Source organism: Sorex araneus, chromosome 4 (assembly GCF_027595985.1).
Source record: "Sorex araneus isolate mSorAra2 chromosome 4, mSorAra2.pri, whole genome shotgun sequence".
NCBI lineage: Eukaryota > Metazoa > Chordata > Mammalia > Eulipotyphla > Soricidae > Sorex > Sorex araneus.
The window spans coordinates 178,816,160-178,838,841 of NC_073305.1; the positions used below are offsets into that span (position 1 = coordinate 178,816,160).

The 22,682-nt window shown below is 41.1% G+C and overlaps 1 protein-coding gene across 2 annotated transcripts in view; it reads left to right on the forward strand.

The window, feature by feature from the left end:
* The window catches only part of ESR1 (estrogen receptor 1), a 279,658-nt gene that overhangs the window by 65,690 nt on the left and 191,286 nt on the right, over positions 1–22,682 (forward strand). For both annotated transcript variants that reach the window (XM_004601103.2, XM_055136027.1), the window contains exon 4: positions 4,737–4,853. In XM_004601103.2, coding sequence (XP_004601160.1) covers positions 4,737–4,853 — 117 coding nt within the window. The remainder of the gene's footprint in view (positions 1–4,736; positions 4,854–22,682) is intronic.

Consider the following 22,682-nt stretch of genomic DNA (forward strand, 5'->3'; position numbering starts at 1 on the left):
CCCTCGGGTAGGAACTGGCGGCTCTCCCAATATTGCTGTTTCCTACTTGTTTATTTCCATTCTTCCCCTCTTCACTTTCTATATTTTAAAAAAATTAATTGAATCACTGTGAGAAATAGTTACAAAACTTTTATCCCTTATCAGATGGATATTGGGTAAATATTCTTTCCTATTCCATGGACTTTCTTTGTATTTTGGTCATTCTTTCTTTTGAGGTGCAGACACTTCCTATTTTTCAATCCCTGCATCACCCCCAGTGATGTGTTTTTTTTTTTCGAAAATACATTTTTTTCCTATTTAAAATAACATAGCACCATTTTTTTAGGTGTGATTACATAGGCTTTGCATTATAATCAACACAGGGTCTATAGGGCATTGAGCTCAACACTGACAATCCAGTTCTTTCCTCTCCCTCATATTCGTGATCTTTTTTTACACGATCAATTCACCTGCCTTCCCCTCCTCTTTCTTGGAGTTACTAAGTGAGTTTTCCCATCTATAAAGATCAGATCACTTGTTCTACTCCTTTAGGTAGCATGGATAAGTGAAAGCTCCAGTGTTTGTCCTTCACCTTCTGACTGATTTCACTAAGCCCGCAGCCATTTAAGTCCTTCCATGTTGTCTCAAATGATGGGTTATCGTGGTTTTTAAAGCTGACAAAATCCCATGGTATGCTTATTACCAAGCACTTCATTAGCCAGTTGTCTCTTTGTGAGCACTGAGGTGGTTTCAGCTCCTTGACCAGAGCCAGCAGTGCTGTGAGGATCACAGGGTCCATATATCCCTTTCAGTCTGTGTTGTTGTCCTCTCTGGGTGAATACCGGGAAGTATTTGCTTTTTGGTGGGCAAAGGAAATACTGGTTTATTTTTCCAAACCTTTACCTGAATATCACAACTTGGCTTCCACATTTTGTGCTTCATCTAAGTCTGCATGCAAAGAACTTGAGGGCCTCTGGCCACGGTACAGGGAGTACTTTATTCCTGTCAGGGAAAACACTGTCTCATTACTACAGTCGCTGTTACTTAAGAAAAGAACCCCACTCCCTAAAAAAACAAACAAACAAAAAAATGAACCCAACTTTAGTAGGATTTTCTTATGCGTTGTTTTCACAGGCTCCAATCAAATGAAAAGGGCTTTCTTCTTGAAGAAACATAAGCCAATGGATTTAACCACATGCCTTTACCAAATTATATTCATTAAGGGAAAGAAATCAGTTTTGTTGGTTTTTTTTTTTTTTTGACTATAACTTTCAGTAGTTGTCCATGGTTTTTGGTTAGGAAGAATTTGAACTGTGACTGTTAAATATATACCTACTTATCTCTTCTATTTCTTGTTATCGATTTATCACATTAAAATTCTAAAACAGTTTTTGGGGCCAGAGAGATAGTATAGCAGGCACAGTGCTTGCCTTACATATGGCCGACCTAGGTTCCATCCCTGACATCCCACAGAGTCCCCTGAGCACTGCCAGTAATGATGTCTGAGTGCAGAGTCAGGAGTAAGTTCTTGAACATCACCAAAAAATACAGTACCAACTAAAACTTTTTAACATTTTTTGGTCAAGATAAAAAAGCATCTTTGCATGGTGAATTGAGGGCTGTTGGGCATCTATTTTTATTTTTGTTGAGGGATGAATTCAGCTCCCAGACCCAGCATATTTTCTGTGTTAAACATGTTAGCTCAGGAATTTCCCTGAGTTCTATAAAGATACACATCTTTACTGATGGCCAGTCCAAACATCAGAGATAGCCAGTTGGCCCGTGATCCTTTAGTTCTTCCTTCATCTTCCTGGCCTTCAAAAAAACTTGCTTTGGGCTGGGGTGGGGGTGGGGAGACAGGAAGCAAATCAAAGTCATCCTTTGATTTCAGGGACTACTATTTTCTAACTGTCACTTAAGATAATTCCATTGGTGGGGCTGCGGCCACACCTGGCTATGCTCAGGCTTGACTCCTGGCACTGTGCTCAAGAATCACTCTTGGTGGAGCTCAGGGAAGCATACACAATGCCGGAGATCGACCGGGACAAACACATGCCGACCAAGCAGATTCACCTTTGAACTATCTGGCTCCTAAATCCATCCTTTTTCAAAGAGTTCCATATCTCAGCAGGCACTGCCTACACCTCAGAGAAGACCAAACTTGAATGAGTTCTTCGTGGTGTCGGAAGAGCAGAATGTTAACATTTGCTCAAATGCATGAGATTGGCAATTCTCCTCTTTCCTCAGCTTGCCCCTTTTCTTATGCAAGAATATAAAAATACCTGTGGCTGAGATCAGAGGCAGTGGGTGGTCTCTTACTAAAATCACATTCTTAGAATGCTATGGTCTGGTGAGTTTTTTTTTTCCCAAGTGTGTGAGAGGTTGGTGGGTGCAGATATGAATTTGAGCTGAAGCCTGTTTATACAGCGAGTCTCACAAAATAGAATTACAGATGAGGAGGCAGTTTTATGAGACCAGCATTTTTTGTCATGTCCCCACTCCTCCCTTTGCTAATTGGGATTGACCCTTCAGATGGAAAAAGAACAAAGAGTTCTGTCGTTAAAACAGATTCACATGTTGTGTCATGCCCTTCGTAAACGGGATGATCGAGACATCTGAATGGCGGAGTATATGCTCTCCTTTTATTTTGAAGCAGGTTTTAAAATAGTACAGTAGTCTGTTTGAGTCTCCATTAATTTTCCTGAGAGACAGAAGAATGTAGTATCATCTAAATAAACTTCATAAACCTGTGCCAATATCGATTAACTTGTGAAGGTGACTGTTCTGTTTCTATTCAGACTTCCGAAAGAATTGGAAGTAACTTTCAAATGTTAGAGCATAAATTTCCAAATGCACATGTTATCCCCGAGCTGAGTCAAGGGCTTGGGCTGTGAGTATAAATGTAATATTCATGGACATTTGGTGGTGGTAAAGGCTGAAGCCATTGGTGAGGCTGACGTTTTGGAGATTAGGAAAGAGGCAGAAAAAGAGAGGCTGGCATTGATTCCTGTGCACCTGACAGAGCATCAGATGGAGCAAAGGGACCTGCCCCCAATCTGGAAAGTTGCAGAGGGGTGCTCTAGGTGTGGCGAGCTGGGGCGGGGGTGGTCTTTTGTTCTGGACGCTAAGGGAGAAGCGTGGTTCAAGAGGAAGGGAGACATAGTTAGAGGTCATGTGGACTGAGAACATCTGTGGGTTTTGGCCAGGGAGCCATTGAAGATGGTGGAATCTGTGATTCTTTTTTATCTTTTTTATATGGGGGAAACTGTAGTTTAGACTATTTGACACATGGGTTTTGAGCTGAGCAAGAGGGGAAGAAAAAGGGGGTCACAGTGGAGATACCTCTAAGGTATTTATGAGGTGAGGGGGATGTGGGATGTCAGATCCAAGTCCCAGGTAATGATGATGAAATATGTACATATGGTTGCTTTGTGGTACCAAGTTCTGTGTGGGAAATCCCAATGAGAAACATGGGAATGGAAGAGGCTCAGGAAATTAGAGACCCCCCAACCCTGCCCCATAAATGACAGAAATAAAAATGGATACTAATATTTATTGAGAACTTACCCTGATTAGGATAACTCCTTGGCCATGATTCTCACCTTTTATTCTGAGAATAACATGAGAGATCGGGTCCCATTATTTCCTCTGGGTTCGAGAGAGTGGGGGAAGATCTTGAGGTGCTCACCAGCTAGCTGTGCGTGCTCAGCTTCCTGGACTCTGACTTCAGGACGGGCCTGGTGGCCACGCCAACACACTGCCCCCACCCTTCGAATTTTTGTGTTCTGTGCTGCACTTAAAGACCTACAAAAAGCTTTCTTAGATTATTTTCGAAGAAATATCACTTTGAAACTCAGCTTGAAAGTTCTAAGAGTTCTATTTGGATGGTTTTAGTAAGCAGGTTGGATCCAAAAAAGTTTCATCTGAAGAGAAAATGCAACTGTACGAATGGAGAGAAAGCACTGGATGCCTCATCCAAGCTGTGTAAAATATGGGCAGATTTCCCAAGGAATGGCTTAGAGCAGTTGGTTGAGGGTGCTGGTGAGGCAGAAATTAAGTCCAGGTGAGTTGGGGCTTCCAGGCTAGACTCTGTTATCGTTTGGGGCCATACTCAGTAGTGGCCCTTGGGGGCTACTCTTGGCACCTTTCTCGGGGCTCTCTCTTGGCAGTGCTCTTGGCTCTTGGTCATGTAAAACATGTTTTCATGTTCTCAGCCCCTTGAGCTATCTCCCTGGATCTAGAATAGTTGTTTAGTCTTAGTTAGTAATTACTTTTTGGTTTGGGGGTCATACCTGGCTGTGTTGAAGGGTGATTTCCAGATAGGGAACACTCCAATACCCCAAGTCCTGTACTAAACCTCCGGTGTTCAATGGCGTTACATGCCAGGTATGCGGTGTTCCTGGGTGCTCACATATCTTTAGTTGCAGGGCTTGCCTGCATTCACACACTTTACCTGCAGTGCCTACGTGCACCTGGCTGTGGCGCTGTGAAGATCACAGGTTCTGTGGCAGCTTTGAGGATTCCAGATGCTGAGGTCATATGGTGGCACTGGGGACTGTATCAAAGCCTCAAGATTGAGAGGCAGGCACGTTACCCTGACCATCCCCCAGGAATTTTTTGTTTATGCTTGGAGGACAGAAAAAGGCCGGTGGATGGAGATAGCAAGAAAGTGGACAACAAGATAACAAGAAACCTGACAGCCTCTATATGGATTCTAAGTGCTTTGAATATTAATATTTGTCTTCTTACTTCAATAGGGCATAATGACTACATGTGCCCGGCCACCAACCAGTGCACGATTGATAAAAACCGCAGGAAGAGCTGCCAGGCCTGCCGGCTTCGCAAGTGCTATGAAGTCGGGATGATGAAAGGAGGTATGTGCCCGTGGAACAGAGCGCCGCCCTGCTGGCTGTCCGTGTCTGCCCCGGCTCTTTTGTGTCTAATAACCGGGAGGGAGTGTAGTGTGGTGCTTGGGAGACCATATGGGATGCCAGGGATCGAACCCAGGTTGGCTGCGTGCAAGGCAAATGCCCTCCCTGCTGTTCTATTGCTCTGGCCCCCTAGTTCATTTCATTTCCTCTGGTGTTCCTTGCAACAAAAGTCTTCTTGTGAAAATGTTTTTTTTTTTAAAACAAATAGGAAGCAGCCAGAGCTGCAAATTCTGACATGCCGTCTTGTGTTTTATATTTTCAATGTAAATAATTATTTGAAACTAAAGGTGCGTGGGAGGTGGGGGAGGACGGCTAGGAAGATTGCCGGCTGAAGTCTTCAAGAAATGTTTTGAAGGTTGGCTAATTCTGGAAAACACGATCTGCAAATAAACTCCACGTTCATAGAGCGACGGGGACGTGAAGGGCACATAGCAAGTGCAGAGTCTTTCCTCGCTGGGGCAGACACAGGTGGAATTGTGCTTTCAAGCAAAACACTATTTTCTTCTTGAGAAGTTGAGTTAACCCACACCCCCAGCACCTCCATGGCAGGCATGGTCTCAGAGCCGTCACACTAACGGGCCACTTAGGGTTTGTGACTCGTGAGTGGTTAGCCCTGCTATGGTGCTGTGGCCTTTTTCTTTTTCCCAGTTTTTCACATTTTTCTTTCTTTCTTTTTTTTCCAAGAATCCAGAATCTGGGTCTGGACTTCCTAAGTGGGAATTTTGCTGATTGCTTTGACTCTTTTTGTTTTGAATTGTTTTGAATCTTTTCTTGAGGAACACCTTCAAAGCACGGGGCAGGGTTAAACGGGAAAAGAGTCATTACTGTAAAGTCACAGGTCCATTTGGTGTCAACACTGAACTATTATTATTTTTTAATCTCAACTGTTATAATTTGCTATTATGTGTTATAATTTGCTGCGTAACATATTTTGCATGTTATAATTTGCTGTTAATTCTTCAGGAGGGAAATTACAGGGGTTCAGGCACTTCTCTTCAGAACAATTTCAAACCTAGTATCACATATAGGTCCTTGAATTGCTAGTGGATTCCTCAGCACAGAGCCAGGAAAAGCCTCAGAGTACTGTTAGATGTGGACCACAACTCCCCCCACTTTCAAATATATTTCAAAAAATATATATTTCAAAAAAAAAGAAAAAGATAAAACTAATGTCTGCCTATTTTTTCACATACATAGCCAAGCTTCTATTTTTAAGTTCACAAGCAGTTATGAAAAATTTTAAAGTTGTCTTCTGTAGTATTGAAGAAATTGTTCTACTTACTAGTGTTTTCATTGGACTGGTGCAATAGCACAGCGGGTAGGGCATTTGCTTGCATGTGGCTGACCCGGGTTCAATTCCTCCATCCCTCTCGAAGAGCCCTGCAAGCTATCGAGAGTATCCTGCCCACACGGCAGAGCCTGGCAAGCTACCTGTGGTATATTCGATATGCCAAAAACAGTAACAACAAGTCTCACAATGGAGACGTTACTGATGCCCACTCGAGAAAATCTATGAACAATGGGGATGACAATGCTACAGTGCTACTAGTGTTTTCATTAACTATAAATGGGTCCCTCCTGTAAAAATACTTCAAATTAACTATTTTCCTACTTTTGGTAATACATGTTTCTGAGTTATATTCATCATGTTTTACACTTCAGTTTTTAAAAGTTATTACGGTTTTGGTGTATGTTATGATAATGGTAGCATTTATGCTTTTGATGTACACAGTCGCCACACCTCACCACCACCAAAGTACCCGAGACCCTCTAGTCCACGTCTTTTTTCTCTATCCCGCACCCCTGCTTGGTAATCAGTTTTGTAATCCAGCAGAAGTTTTGTCACTGTTGCACACTCTCTATTCCATTGTTTTGCTTTTCTGTGTACCATGCATGAGTGAGGCCATCCGTGTTTGACTCGAGAGAAGGTTTATGAAGGCGATGAGGTTTGGAACGAGTTCAGGAGAACCATAATGGAATGAGAAAGAAGAGTGATTTTACAGGCAGACAAGCAGCAGCTAACTTTTAGCTCATTTATGTTCAGACCACGATGAAGTAGACATAGCCAGTTCTGGAGATCAGGGTGGAAGAGAGCCAAATGGTGAAGGAGCACATAGATTCCTTGGCTGCCTGGTCAGAAGTAAGACTACCAAGTTGAGATTTGGAAGGTAGTATTGGGAATAAATTATCTTAAAGAAAAGATGAGATGTTGAAGTTACGCATTGTGGGAGCTGTTACTGTATGTCTTGATTGTCTAAAAAAGCAGTTAGAATTCAAACAGTAATTAATTCCGAGAACTTCACAGTCACATTCAGAAAATGACACTTTGAGTCATCGATGGATTAAATATTTAAGGAATTAATTTTTCTTTGTACTCTTAGAGAATTAGTCAAGCATAATTAAACTCACAAAAAGCTTCTTAAGGTAACTTGATAAGCGACAGGAATATAACAAATGCATGTAAAAAGTTTAACTTGAAACAGTGCAGTCTAAGTTTAATATTCCTTGATAATTTTAGGTAGGTTAGACCTGGCCTTTTTCATTCTCTCTGAAAGGTGAAATAATTAACTTGTGAATATGCGTAAAATATTTTTCCTGGGTACACATATATTGACCCCACTTTATAAACACATTTCTGCTTTCCCCAAGGTATAATTGGGTGAATAAATATAAATTATATGTACTCATTTTTAACCTGAAAAATGTTACGATACAAAGACAGTAACAATCTCTGTTGTTTTCGAATTATAGTTTCAAATTGCACTCCAAGAAATTTGCACATTACCAACATGTTTATGCACATGTACATACATGTGTATTTTGTGACAGCAAAGCATCTGTACATCTCATTTCGCTGCTCTGTAGTCTGACGGGGCTACCAGGATGCAGGCTGAGCGGCTAAAACAACAGACATTAATTTTTTCACAGTTCTGAAACCTGGACATTGAAGATCAAGATGTGAATAATTTGGTATTTGGCGAGAGTTCTCTTCCAGGCTGTTAGACGGTTCTTTGTGTCCTCACCTGCCTTGGGCATCGCTAAAGATGGAGCATTCTTCTTAGAAAGACCAGTTCAGTTCTATTGCAGTGGAGCCCCACCGTGTGACTTGAGTGAGGCTTTGTATGGATCAAGTCTCACTCAAGTCACATGGTGATATCCTATCCTTAAAGCCATCACCTCTCGGAAGGGTTCCAACCTGTCCATGCTGAGAGGTCAAAATTCTGTTTCTACAGCTTCAATAACAAAATGCCACAGAGTGGAGGATTGAAACCCTCCTAGAGTTGAAGTTTTTGTGCAGCTTCCTCACTCCCACTTCCTGTTGTCATGTTGCCTTTCTCCTGTGGACTCACATCCCCGTTGATGTTACTTTAGAGACACACACCTGTGAAATCACATCCAGCCCCCTTATGCTCATGTTTCCTCTTCATTACGGTTTTCAAGACCTTGTGTCCAAATGCAGACCTATCAGCAGATATCAGGAGTTGGGGCTTCAGTGAAAATTTTGGGGAGGGACCTGATTCGGTCTTTCATTACCCTGAGAGGGCCCTCAGTGGTTGTTCAGGATCCTGTAGTATGTGTTGTGAAAATCTTCCTAGCAACTGATATAGATCTATAAGTTTTTTGGGGTGTCATACCCAGGAGTGCAGTACCAGAGATCGAGTCTGAGCCTTCAGCTTGTAGAGCATGCATACTGTCCTTTGAGCTTAGAGCTATGTCCCTGGCCCTGGTCTATAGTTTCTATGCCAAGTTTTTAAAGTTGTAAAACTACAGAGTCTGGGAACATCGCATTTCAAATTTATTTTATTTGTTATCAGAAATAAATATCATTTATTGTATTTTTCACACTATGGGCTGTAGGTAGAACCTCATGCCAAATAAGACTTAATTTACAGTTGGAAGCACATTGATTACTCTAACAATGAAATTTTCTTGTAAAGAGCAAATGGGCTTGAATCATTCTTTACAACTTTTTTTTTTGGTTTGTGTTTGGAGTGATAGCATGAGGGTAGGTGTTTGCCTTGCACGTGGCTGACCCAGGTTTGATTCCTCCATCCCTCTCGGAGAGCCTGGCAAGCTACTGAGAGTATTCCGCCCTCACAGCGAGACTGGCAAGCTACCTGTGGTGTATCCGATATGCAAAAACAGTAACAACAAGTTTCACAATGGAGATGTTACTGGTGCCCGCTTGAGCAAATCGATGAACAATGGGGACGACAGTGCTACAGTGCTACAGTGTTTTGAGTCACACTTGGCTATGCTCAGGCCTTACTCCTATCTCTCTGAGCTTAGGGATCACTCCTGGCAGGACTTGGGGGACCATATCTAGTACCAGGGATTGGAACTGGTTTGGTCACATGCAAGTCAAGTGCTCTACCCACTGTGTTATCTCTCCGATCCTCCCAACACCTTCTTATTTAAATACATTTTTTTTATTATTGAATCAGCATGAGATACAGTTACAAGCTTTCATGTTTGAGTTTCAATCATACAATAATCAAACACCCATCCCTCCACCAGTGCACATTGTCCGCCACCAATATACCCTCCTTTCCAACCCTCTCCCTGCCCCCATGGCAGACAATTTCCCCCATACTCTTTCTCTCTACTTTTGGGCATTATAGTCTGCAATACAGATACTGAGAAGTTATCATGTTTGGTCCTTTATCTACTTTTATCACACATCTCTTCATCCCTTCTTTATTCCAGCTGCCTTTTCCCCCAGCTCTTGAGACAGGCTTTACCTATGAAGCAATATTCCTGGCCCTTGTCAACACCCCCTTTTTAAAGTAGATTCACAAATAGCTAGTTTGCTAACAAGACTATACAGTCATCATTAAGAATATTCTTTCCATGTGGAATAAAATGTTTAGTTTCAGATCAGAGAGAGAACCACACACCTACCCTCTACTTTTATGGCCAGACTGAACACATCCATTGAAATGTTGTGAAGCCCAGAGTGAGTTATTTTTGACATGAATAAATTATTTTGATTGTTACAATGTCTCCTGTAACTGGCAACATCATTATTAGATTGGGTTCTGAGCCAAGAGAGTTGAGTGAGATGCAGGATTTGAGAGGTTGATACTCTCACTTAGTTCATGTGGCAGTTACTCTGTCCTGGGTGTTTTCCTTCCTGCTCTTCACCTGACACTCCTTTCGCCTCAGGTTGGGCATCAAATGCCACCTCTTTAGGGAGGCTTTCCCTGTTTCTTCCCCCTAGATTTAGTCCCTGTGTTTGGCCATGTGCAAACCAAGTGTTCTACCTTTCAAGGTAACCACTGTTCTCCAAAATTATAATTCTGGTGGGGCGTGAAATATCGTATGTGATGGTCCAATTTTAAGTCTTCAGTCTTTGACCCTCTCTCTATTCCAGACTGATGGAGACTCTGTTTGTCCTGTTAACTGCCCCAACACTAAGCAAACTCTTGCATGAATAAATGAAGGCAATTCAGTAGGTAGTTCTTTTTCGGGGTAAGTTTTTATGAAAAGAGCAAGTTAGATGGCCCAAATGATAGTACCGAGGGTAGGGTGCTTGCCTTGCATGTGGCAAGCCTGGCGTCAATCACGGTACCATATATGATCCATCCCCCAAGTGCCCTCAGGAATGATCCCTGAGTGCAGAGCCAGGAGTAAGACTTGAGCATCTCCATGTGTGGCCCCATAACAAACACAAAAGACCAAAAGAACAAGCTGGAGTAAAACCCTAGTTCCATTCACCAATGACCTCACAGGCCAAAGAGTGCATATGCAAATGAGGAAGCAAGCAAAACTCCAGAAGATAAGATGCGGTGAGAAGAATCTCAGATAATGAAAGATGAGAGTGGAGACAATGTACCAGTGGAAATCCATCCTTTTAGTCAACGGCTCTGGTTTGGTCCAGCCAGACTATTTCTGCAGCCAAATCTTCCCTCCAAGAACTTGGCATTCTAGTTGGTTGGGTGGAGAGAGGAAAACCTGAACGGTCTCACTCAAATGTCGCCTCCTCAGACATGCTGAGCAGTTTTCTATCCCAGCCTCTTTCAGAGCTGTGTACTAAAGGACAATAATATTGCAAGTCTGTCCTTAGGATAACTCATAATAGGTGAAATTACTTTATAAATGTTAAGTGCTTCATGAGTGTTAGCTAGCATACACTTCTTACCTTAAAAACTGGAGCGATAGCACAGGGGGTAATCATTTGCCTTGCACATGACCAACCCAGATTCGATTCCTCTGTCCCTCTCGGAGAGCTCGGCAAGCTACCGAGAGTATCCTGCCCGCACAGCAGAGCCTGGCAAGCTACCAGTGGCATATTTGATATGCCAAAAACAGTAATAACAAGTCTCACAATGGAGATGTTACTGGTGCCTACTCGAGCCAATCTATGAACAACTGTACGACGGTGCTACAGTGGATAGACATGGAGAGTATTATGCTAAGTGTAATGAATCAGAAAGAGAGAGACAGACATAGAAAGACTGCACTCATTTGTGGAGTATAAAACAACATAACATGAGGCTGACACCCAAGGACAGTACATGTAAGGGTCAGGAAGATTGCTCCATAGCTGGAAGGCTGCCTCATGAGTGGAGGAAAGAAGGCAGCTGGAATAGAGAAGGGATCACTAAGAAAATGATGGCTGGAGGAACCGGTTGGGATGGGAGATGTGTGTTGAAAGTAGATAATAGACCAAACATGATAACCTCTCAGTATCTGTATTGCAAATCATAATGCCCCAAAGTAGAGAGAGTATGGGGAATATTGTCTGCCATGGAGGCAGGGGGAGGATGGGAAAGGGAGGTATACTGGGGATACTGGTGGTGGGGAATGTGCACTAGTGGAGGGATGGGTGTTTGATCATTGTGTGATTGTAACCCAAACATGAAAGCTTGTAACTATATCATGGTGATTCAATAAAATTTAAATAAATAAATAAATAAAAAATACTTTAAAAAACTGAATTGCAATGAGATACAGAGTTACAAAGTTGTTCATGATTGGGTTCCAGAATATAATATTCCATCACCATCCCTTCACTTGTGTACATTTCCCACCACCAGTGTCCCCAGTTTCCCTACAGAGTACCCACCTCTCAGTCTATAGCAGACACTCCTATTCTCTCTCCTTCCCTCTTTCTCTCTCCCTCCCTCTTTCTCTCTCCCTCCCTCTTTCTCTCTCCCTCCCTCTTTCTCTCTCCCTCCCTCTCTCTCCCTCTCTCTCTCTTTGTCTCTCTCTCCTTTTGAACATTGTGTTTTGCAACATAGCTACTTAAAGGTTACCATATATATTACTTTACCTCCTTTCAGCCCTCTGTTCTTGTCCAGAGTGATCTTTTCCAACTCTCATTGTCATAGTGGTCTCTTCTCTGTCCTAATGACCTACCCCCACCCACCATCGCTTTTCGCAAGTTTCCAACCATGGACTTGTCCTCCTGGCCCTTGATTTTACTGTCCTTGCCTATTAATCTCATACTATGTGTGGAAATTATTCTCATGGGTCCATGAAGCTAGCTCCTGCCACCTCCCAGTGTGACCTAAAACCAAACAAGAATAATAAATCACATTGTTTGTTTTTATTTAAAATTTTCATTCAAACGAGAATTATAATTTAATCACACTCGATGTAAGTCTCTAATTATTTTGTGGAGAATACAATCCTCGCACATCTATTTATTTTAGTTTCAACTGGAGAGATAGCTTTGCAATGAATGAGAATTGATGTTCATTATTTCATGAGCCAGAGATTATGCTTTTAAATTACATGTCCTGTTTCAATATATATTTGGTCCTCAGGGTTCCCCAGCAGTGCTGGGGCAGTGGGCTTACACCGAGTGATGTGCAGGTGGTATGTGGTAAGGGGATTGAACCAGGGGCTGTGCATGCTGCACATGCTTCTGGCCCTTTGAACCATCGCCCAGTTCCTTGGTGTCTTTCCTCACAATTGACTGAGTGTGTGGGTGGAAAGACTTTGATTTTCCAGGAAAAGGAGTTGGCACACAGAAATTATGTGATCCCATTCCGTTCACTGCCCATTTGGTTGTGTCTCTTTTTAACACAATAGGAAGAAATTTAAGATAAAGTAGTCATTGCCAACTTGTCTTTATTTTGATAGCAAAGTGACAATTTATTCTGAATAAATATTTCTGAGTAACTGAGTAACTGAGTAATGTTGTAAATGATTAATGAAGTCTATGAGGAAATGGACATAATATGTCCAGAATTACTCAGAAGGTCCATGAAGAACTGGAAGATAAAGTATTCCCCACCCTCTGAGTTAAATATTTATCTGAATGGGGCACTGTTATCAATTTAATTGATGCAGTGAACTTCCCAATCGAGACATTTAGGTTTCCTTTAATATCAAGTTGGCTATATTTTAGCAAAAGTTACTGAGTTAGTGAATAAAAATTAGAAATTTGAATTACTTTCTAGGCTTTTTCTGATAGCCATGGAAAATTTGTAGCAACCTATGACTCCAGGTATTTTCACAAGACAAGGTTAAAATTACATGTTTAGGATTTGGTTTAATCAAAATGAGATGAAAAGTTACTTTTAACCAAAGGTATTATGATTATTTTACATTTCTACTTATATGTTTATATTAAAATCATTTTACTAATTAATATATATTTCACTCATCCAAATTTTCTCCCATATTATAATTTTTATTTAAAAGCAAAAATACTAACTCAAGTCCTTAAATAACCTATATAACTATAAAACTTATCAAATCTAAGTTTTGCAATACTTAAAGTAATCAAACTCCTCCTAAGCATCAACAGATTCTTCATCTATGACATGAATAAAAGATGATTTGGCACAGCCTCTCTTCAATCAATATGGCAGTCACAAAGCCCAAGAATACAGTTTGTAAACAACTTAATCCAGTCCCCCTGATCTAGATAAGAAAAATTAGTCTATAAATTTTAAATGTTTCGTCAAAGCATTAGAAATACCTGTATCAGTGTATCACTGTCATCCCATTGATCATCGATTTGCTTGAGTGGGCCCAGTAATGTCTCCATTCGTGTTAACCCTGAGATTCTAGCAGCCTCTCTTTACTACAGTACCGCATTAGAGGCTCTTTCCAGGTCAGGGGAATGAGACCCATCATTGTTACTGTTTTTGGCATATGAATACGCCACGGGCTCTCCCATGCGGGCAGGAAAGTCTTGGTAGCTTACTAGGTTTTCTGAGAGGGAGAATAGGCTATAAGAGGTTGTGAGGCTGCAAATGCTGCCGTGTGCTTCCGAGAACTTGGTTTTATAGTCTCTGGATCTTGGCCATTGATGGGATTACATGGCTCCAGGTGCAGTTTCTGGGTGTGACTGCCTAGCTACTGGAAAATGGGGATCTGGGTGGAAGAGGCCAAGTCCCATTCCGAGCAGGCTTGGAGATCTCAGCCCTGGGTCCCACACACTTGGGTTCCCTGCCGGCTCCTTCATGCATGAGGCTCATCTGAACATGTGGAGAGAGGCCTTGAGCATGGCTGTGGCTGGGTTACAGAGGTCTTCGGCTGCTGGGGGTTTGCTCAGGATGGGTAGGGAAACTCAATCCGCACCCACTCTGAGGGGCCCCAGTGAAGACAGTCAGTTGCAAGGACAAGAGACTCCGCCTCATGATACTTCTGACCTTTGGGGTTTTAAGCAGGAAGTGTCAGAAAAGTTACCACAGGGATAACTGGCTTGAGGTGACCAAGCGTTCAAAACGATGTCACTTTTTGATCCTTCGATGTCAGCAATTCCTATCACTGTGAAGCAGAATTCATCAAGAAATACCTAGCAGAAAAATATAGCCTAGAATCCTGAATTCTAGAAATATGAGTTCTTCATATTTATAACACACCTTTAAAACTTTTTAATGCTATATTTATTCCATTTTGGGCAGAATACTCACACTACTTAGGGCTTATTCCTAGCTTTGTGCTCAGGGATCACTTCTGGCAGTGCTCAGAGGACTATGTACTGTGCCAGGGATAAAATCAGGGTTGACTATGTGAAAAGCAATTGCCTTAATCCAGTACTATCTCTCTGGCCTTTAAAATCTTGGGGAAGGGAGCACATACCTGGTGGTGCTCAGGACTTGCTTCTGGTTCTGTGCTCAGAGATCATTCCTGGTTTAGAGGATCTTACGTGGAACAGGGGCTCCAACTGGTGTCAGTCACACCCAAAATACTATTTTAATCCATATTTCCACTCTCTTGCAACTTGAAAGATAATTAAAAACATGGGTAGTCTATAACTAAATTAGTGCATATACATGCAGTTACACCGTAACAGCGTTTGTCAGTATTCTTAATGCTCTCCATGTTGCTAAACCCCAAAGACAATTCTCAATCCTCTTCTTGCTTAAGTAACAGCATCTGACATGGTAGATTAGGTTTCTCATAAAAAAAAAATGTTCTGTCTTTCCTTGGCCTCCAGGACATAGACATAAAGTTCCTTCCATCCTATTGGTCCCTGTTTCTAGGTCCCTGTTTATATGTTTCTCCACTTCTGCTTGTCTCTAAACTTTGAAGTGGCCCCTTTGTTGTCTATACATATTCCTTGGTGATATCATTTCATCTCTAAACTAGAAAACATCTACCACCCCCAACACACACAAAAAATGGAAACATTAATTTGAAGAGATATGTGCACACCTATGTTCACTGCAGCACTTAGTACAACAGCCAGCCAGGATATAGAAAAAAAATAAATGTCCAAGAACTAACAAATGGATAAACTGTGGGATATACATACAGTGGAATACTATGCACCCACTAGAAAAAAATAACATCATGCAGTTGCCTTCAACTTGGGTGGATTTTCCTGCACAAAAGAAGCAAGAGGTCAAAGGATAAGTACTGGTTGGTCCCACTCAACTCTGGTACAAAAGGGAACAGATAAAGAGTATGGGTAATATCTATTAATAATAAACCCTAGGTTCTAAATTACAGACCTGAGAATGCAGATTGGGCGGTGGGTAGTGGGTTGGGGGTATATTGACGTGATGGCAGGTAAAACAAAATCACAGGTGGAGGGTCTAGGCCTCTAAGTGGTGATAAATGAAGTAACATTGTGCACCCAAACCATAACTGTCAATCAACAAACAGTGTGGGAAGGGTGGAGGGGGGAGGAGGAAGATCAGACCGGAAGTGACATAGGGATAGGGGGAGGGTGATGTATACTTTGGAGACAATGGTATACAGAGACTTTGTGCATCATTACTATAAATTTAAACACTATTGTAACCCTCTTACCTGACCTATGATACATATATATTTTCAACATTTTAAAGATTATTTCAAAGCACTACTTGGAAAAAATGAAATGAAATGGAGACCAGATGAATCCCATAAAGTCCATATTTTATATAATATGCGCTTTTATCATAAGAAATAATTACAAGTTAATGACACCCAGATTTCCGTCTCTAGTCCAAACCTTCTGCCAAGTTCCTGACTTCAATTGGAAACTGCTCTTCTTCCAATTCTGGTGCTTAGAAAACATATCCAACTCAGCTTGTTCAGATGCATATTCCTGCAGTGAATATGCTAGCCATCCTTCCCATTTAGCCAATAACCTCCTCGATTGAATGGCTCAGCCCAGTCATTTGTTATCCTGGCCTCCTCTCTTCCCCCCACAGCTCACATTCAGGAAGTGATGTGGGCTCTACACATTTTTAAGAAAATCTATTCATTTCTTGCCACCTTTGTGTTAGCCCAGTGGCCTCACCACCATCTTCCCTCCCATTTCTTACCAAATCTCTCCTTAATACTGTCCTTGCTTCATAGAGTCAAGTCTCAGCTGATAATCAAAATGGGAAGCAAATCATAACATTTCTCTCCTCAACTTTGCCTGCTTCCTTTTTCACCCCACTGATGTCATTACAGTGGCTCCATTATCTTTTGCTCCTCCTCACTAGCCAGACGGAGACGGGCATTGTTCCCTATCAGATGTGCTTCTTTCTCTCTTGGAGCACTAGTTCTTCCTTTTTTTGCTGAAATGGCGTTCTAGCAGATCAGATATGGGGTGCCTACCTTATTCATCTACTTCAGATTTATTTATTTGGTTTTGCTCTGAGACCAATCTCTCCTGGAGGCTCGCCCTAATTCTGCCATTTAACCATGCAATTTATTTCTCCCACTCTCCTTCTCCCGTGTCCCCATCCTGCTCTACTATTTTATTTTTCTGTTGTCTCTTCTCCTTCAAACACAACTTGTAACTAATTTTTATGATATGTGTCTCTCTCCTTTACTTGAATGTGAGCTTTAGACAGGAGCTTATACACACAAAATATTGCTATAGTTCATTTACTGGTGTACTGCAAGCACGTAGGCTTGTGCCCATGTATAACAGGGAGTGATAGTTACAGTATACATGACTTAAGTAGAGTGAATGACAAAAGTGTAAAGTACAATGTAAAGTGTAGAATTAAAAATAGATTGGACATCAAGAATCCTGTTTTACTAGCAAGGGGAGAATATCTGCTTGGAAATTAAAACCTGCACGGTAGGTAGCTTTTATTACTTAACAGAACCCCCACATCACAAATCTTAGTGGCATTCAACCACAAGCATCTATTACTCACTTGTCAGGGGGATTGGTTGGGTAACTGCAAACATTGGCCGGGCTCACTCATATATCTGGAAATTAGTGGCTTGGGCTAGAACAACTGAGATCATTCATTTTCCCTCTGCATGTCTCTCAATCTCTAGCAGCCTTGTGAAATCATGAGAATGGTGCAGGCACCAGTCCTCAATCACAAGCCCATTTCCAGACTGTGCTTATCCTGTTGATATCCACTGGGCCAGGGCACATTTAAGGACTGAATTCAAGGGCTTCAAAGGTTGACAAAGTTTGGAGGCAAAGGTTAAACAATTGTTGAACATTTTTGTTAACTTTTGTAACCAGAAACATGTGCTTCTCAGACCTGAGGCTGAAAAATCAAGTCCAAGAATCTTAGGCTTGGAACAGACCAATGGATTTATTTATGCACCCTCCCCACCTACTCTAGGAACCACTGCAGTCTTCCTCACTGCCATGTTGGAGTACCCAAGACAGGTGTGCACTTGGCTTTCCTGGCTCTCTGATAAGTAGACTCTAAAGGACTAAAAAAACTTAGGAGTAAGTGTAGGTAGTGCTGATGGAAAACATGAGTTGGTTTCTGTTATGCTGGTTGCAATCATTTATTCAGATGTGGGTTGATTGTATACATGTGTGTGTTATAGTTGCTTAAGAAGAGAGATAAGAGGCCAGAGAGATAGTACAATGGGTAGAGGGCTTGCCTTGACTGCAGTCAAATTGATTCACTTCCTAGTACTCTATATGATCTCCCAAGCAAATCAGAAGTGACCCTGAGCACAAACCCAGGAGTAAGCCTAGAACAAAGCAGAGTGTAGCCAAGAAAATAAGGGAGATGATAAAACTGTTATCATTTGTTGTATCAGATGATAAAGGCTACCTTATGCTTTAGTATGTATTATCTGCATGAATGAAATTAACAAAAACATATCTAATATCATGCTTTATTTTCAAGTTTTATTAGAGTACTGATTACATTTTCTTATGTTCAAGTAATTTGATTGATTTTATTTAAAGGTTATTTTGGTAACTAGAGGATGGATTTTTATTTTTCTTTCTAACAATAACCTTGTCTCACCACAAAGATTGCAAAACATATTGACAGCATTTAACGATCATGTCAAAATCTCAGAAAAGGGGATCATCTTGTTCCTGTCACTTGCTGTTGCCAAAGTAAATGTTCTTGAAATGATCCACCTTTTCTGTGGATAAAGCCTATGCAATGCAGAACTTTGAAGGCAGTCACTGTGTGAATGAGTTTCTATTTTTATTTTCGGTAAACCTATGACCCAACATTTTCTCTGTGTTTGCCTTTTGTGTTTGGAGTGGAAAAGAATTAAAAAATGACCCAGTTCACCTCTCTGGGATTTTTTAGCTCATTGTTCTAATCCAAGCCATACTGGTTAACTGCTTAGATAAGAAACCAAGAGAGCACTGTTTAGGTGATTTAGATAATTATGAAAGATGCAAGATACTACTCTCCCATAGACCAAAATGATGACCTAGAAACAGTTAGAGTTTGTTTCCATTTTCTGTGGACACAAAATCCCACTTGTCTTGATTGAATAATTCATCAATGTACTTTCCTTAGTTGCACAGAAGTGCCAAGATAAATTTGTATGGAGAGGATGATGAATATTTGTAAAGAATGTCAGTAATTAATATAAAAGACATTTTATCCTTTATGTTAAAAGTTTTCACTATTTTCTAATAGAAGTTGCAGTATTTTGTGTAAACTATTACCCCCACCCCTTAAAAAATAAGTTTAGATTCTTCTGTTATGACAAATAAAAGTGTCTTAATCAGGTTAAAGGATGCCTTAGTACAGATCAAGTCATGAACTTGTTTTTCTGAAAAATTATGGATGCTTAATTTTTTTTGGAACTCAGTTTCTGATGTTGAAAAGTATGGGCATAGTACTCAGTGGTCTGTGATAGATAGATCTTACATTTTTCACCTGAACAACCTCAGTGGTGATCATCATCTTTAATTTTAGCAAGTAGGGAACAGACAAACGTTTGATATTCTCTCCTAAGTGGTATGGAAAGTATTGCTTGTAAGTGCGGAGGGTCAAGTGATGAGTTTGATGATGATGATATGAGCAAATGGCTCTAATATGAGAGCACAATTTTCCACAATTTTCAGTCACATCACTGTATCACTGTCATCCCATTGTTCATCCATTTGTTCAAGTGGGCGCCAGTCTTCATTTGTTCTTTTCACATGCTAGTGTAGCCCAATGGCATCTCCTCACTCCAGGAATACAAAGAGCACATTGTTGTTATTGCTTTTGGCATATCAAATATGTCACAGAAAGCTTGCCAGGCTCTTCCATGTGGGAGGAAAAAAAATAAATAGAAAATAAATAAAAATAAAGAGGTTGTGTGGCCACAAATGTGACCATGCACTCCAGATAAAAATTGCATTGCTCTCTTCCGGGAGCTTTGTTTTATAGTCTCTTAATCTTGGCCATTGATGAGATTACATGGTGCATGGGGGTCGAGAGGGGGGAGTTTGTGGGTGTTACTGCCAAGCTACTGGAAAACTGGGGATCTGGGTGGAGGAGGCCCAGTCCTGATCCGAGCAGGCTTGGAGATCTCAGCCACGGGTTCCTCTGTTGGTTCCTGGTGCGGGGGGGGGGGGGGAGGGCGGGCAGGAGATTCTGCTTTCAGTCACATAAGAGAAAGAATTCAAGAGACAAGTTGGTTGAAGTTGGACTTGGAGAAGTCTGAGTTGGGTCCCCAGTACCGAGCACTGGCTGGGTATAACTCTGGTGTCCAGCACCATTGGGTCTAAGCATTGAAAAACAGCAGCAACAAAACAACAACAAAATATGCAAAATATGCACCTACCAACGATCAATGAAATCAAGTCATTTTCTGCAACTTGCATGAAACCAAAGAATATCATATTTAGTGAAGGAAGTCAGAAGAAGGAGGACGAACACAGGATGATCTTACTGATCTGTGATACATAAAATAACTAAGTGAAGGAACACAGGTTATAAAGGTAATAACTAGATCACCCTTGATTGTGGTTTAGAGGAATGAGGACAGGGAAAGAAAGAAGTGGAAGGGAGAAATAGAAGAGGTGGACAGGAGGTCACGGGGACGGGTGGGGCCGTAGGCACTTCAGTGGAATACAGGTTTGATATATCTATATATCTAAGTCACAGAGGCAAAGCATGAAAGCAGGACATCCAAACTACAACAGCCAAACTTAAAAATGTGCCTGTGAAGGGAATGAGGGAGGGAACCTGGGGACACTGGTGGAGGAAAGTTGACACTTGTGTTAGGATACAATGCTGGAACATTGTATGCCTGAACCTCAACTATGAATAACTTTGTAAGTCATGGTACCTTAATAAAAATAATTAAAAAACAAACCAGGTTTGGAAGAGGTTTGATATGACAGGAAAGAAAATAAGGAGAAAAGGCTGACAAAAGGGAGGTGATTGGAGACTGAGGAATTGTTCTTAGAAAAGGGTAAAAACGGAGCAGCCAAGGCAATGCCAGGGAAGGACAGTAAATGGACAATGAGTAGCAACAAGTAACTTTTGGCATAACATTAAGTTGATATTCAATTACACAAAGGGCTGAAATTAGGCAGGACTGCTGAATCCAACATCAAACTACAGCAGAAATGCTTAAATATCCTATTATATGCAAATATAACAAACCTACCACCAAAAGGGGGAGAATTCCTGTGATTTAGGACATTGATTTAGGACATAATCCTAAAGGGCAGACGAGATTAGTAGAACCTGCTTTAGGAGAGAGAGAGAGAGTGAGAGAGAGAAAGAAAGAGGCAGAGATAGATGGAAGGGGGTAGACAGAGAGAGTGAACAGGGGAGAGAGAAAGAGAGATAGAGAGAGAGGAACACAGGATAGAGGAGAGAGGGAGGAGGGAAAGAAAGAAATTTTTGTGTTCAAAGCAGAATGGTGATTTGAGATGCTACATGAAGCTAGTAAAGAAATGAAAGACAGTTATCAGATGGTTCCACTCATATGAGCGTTATGAGTTACCAATTCACAAATCAGCTGGCAAAGACCCACAAAACTAACTCTTAGAATCTGGAAATTAGGTGCTCAGATGACAGGGGTGGATGAGGGAGACGTGAAGAGAGGGGTGTTTATGGTGGTGGAACAGGACAGTATTATACACACAGAGGGGTGAAGCTAACCCCCCAAATGCCATCGTACTGCAAGTTCTGATAAATAATGAAAAAATTAAAATATTGTTTAAAAGGAGTTACAGAATAAAACAAAAAATACACAGGAAGACGAACCATTTCAAGAGTTAATCTCTATAGTTGGGGCCTCAAAAGGAAGACATGGAAATTGATGAAATGGCCTATGAGCCCTGTAAGAGAAACCTATAGACAAGCTACCTTTTTTTTCCTATTGAAAAGGAGTATCTCATAATCAGCTGTAAACTTGTAGTGAAAACCTGAATCTGTGTTGAGTAGTAGGTCCCATGCCAACTAGTGATAGCACAGTCGGCAGGGCGTTTGCCTTGCACGTGGCCGACCCGGGTTCAATTCCTCCGTTTCTCTTGGAGAGCCCAGCAAGCTACCAAGAGTATCCCGCCCAAGCGGCAGAGCCTGGCAAGCTACCCATGGCATATTTGATATGCCATAAACAGTAACAACAAGTCTCACAATGGAGACCTTACTGGTGCCCGCTTGAGCAAATTGATGAACAACGGGGATGACAGTGCTACAGTGCTACAGACAGTGAGACATTTGAAAGATAATAGGTGAACCTATTAGCAGAGAATTGGGTGCTAGAAAGTAAAATGCATAGTTAAGGCACTATGTTTTAAAATTATAACAGATTGAGAGTTATGAGATATTTCAAAAATTGCCCCTGTGGGTCATAAAATTTGTGAAGAAAAATGAACCCCAACAATGAACTCTGAGGGTTTCCGTAGAATGAGAGTTTACCTAGTCAACTGAGCAAATTAAAAGCACAATTAAAAAGAAAAAGATGACAGTTTCATGAAAGTTTATTAGGAAGGTTAATTTTGACTTAGAAAAAGAAATAATTTAGAATCCTGGAATGGAAATGAAAACTATATAATTACTGTTAAAAGTAATTTACTTTTATTTTTGTAAAATATTGAAAAACATTGATTGAAAGTGAGCTAGACAAATGTTAAAAATGATGGACTGATGTGTTTATTCAATTGAACACGGTGAGATACACAGTTACAAAGTTGTTATGGTT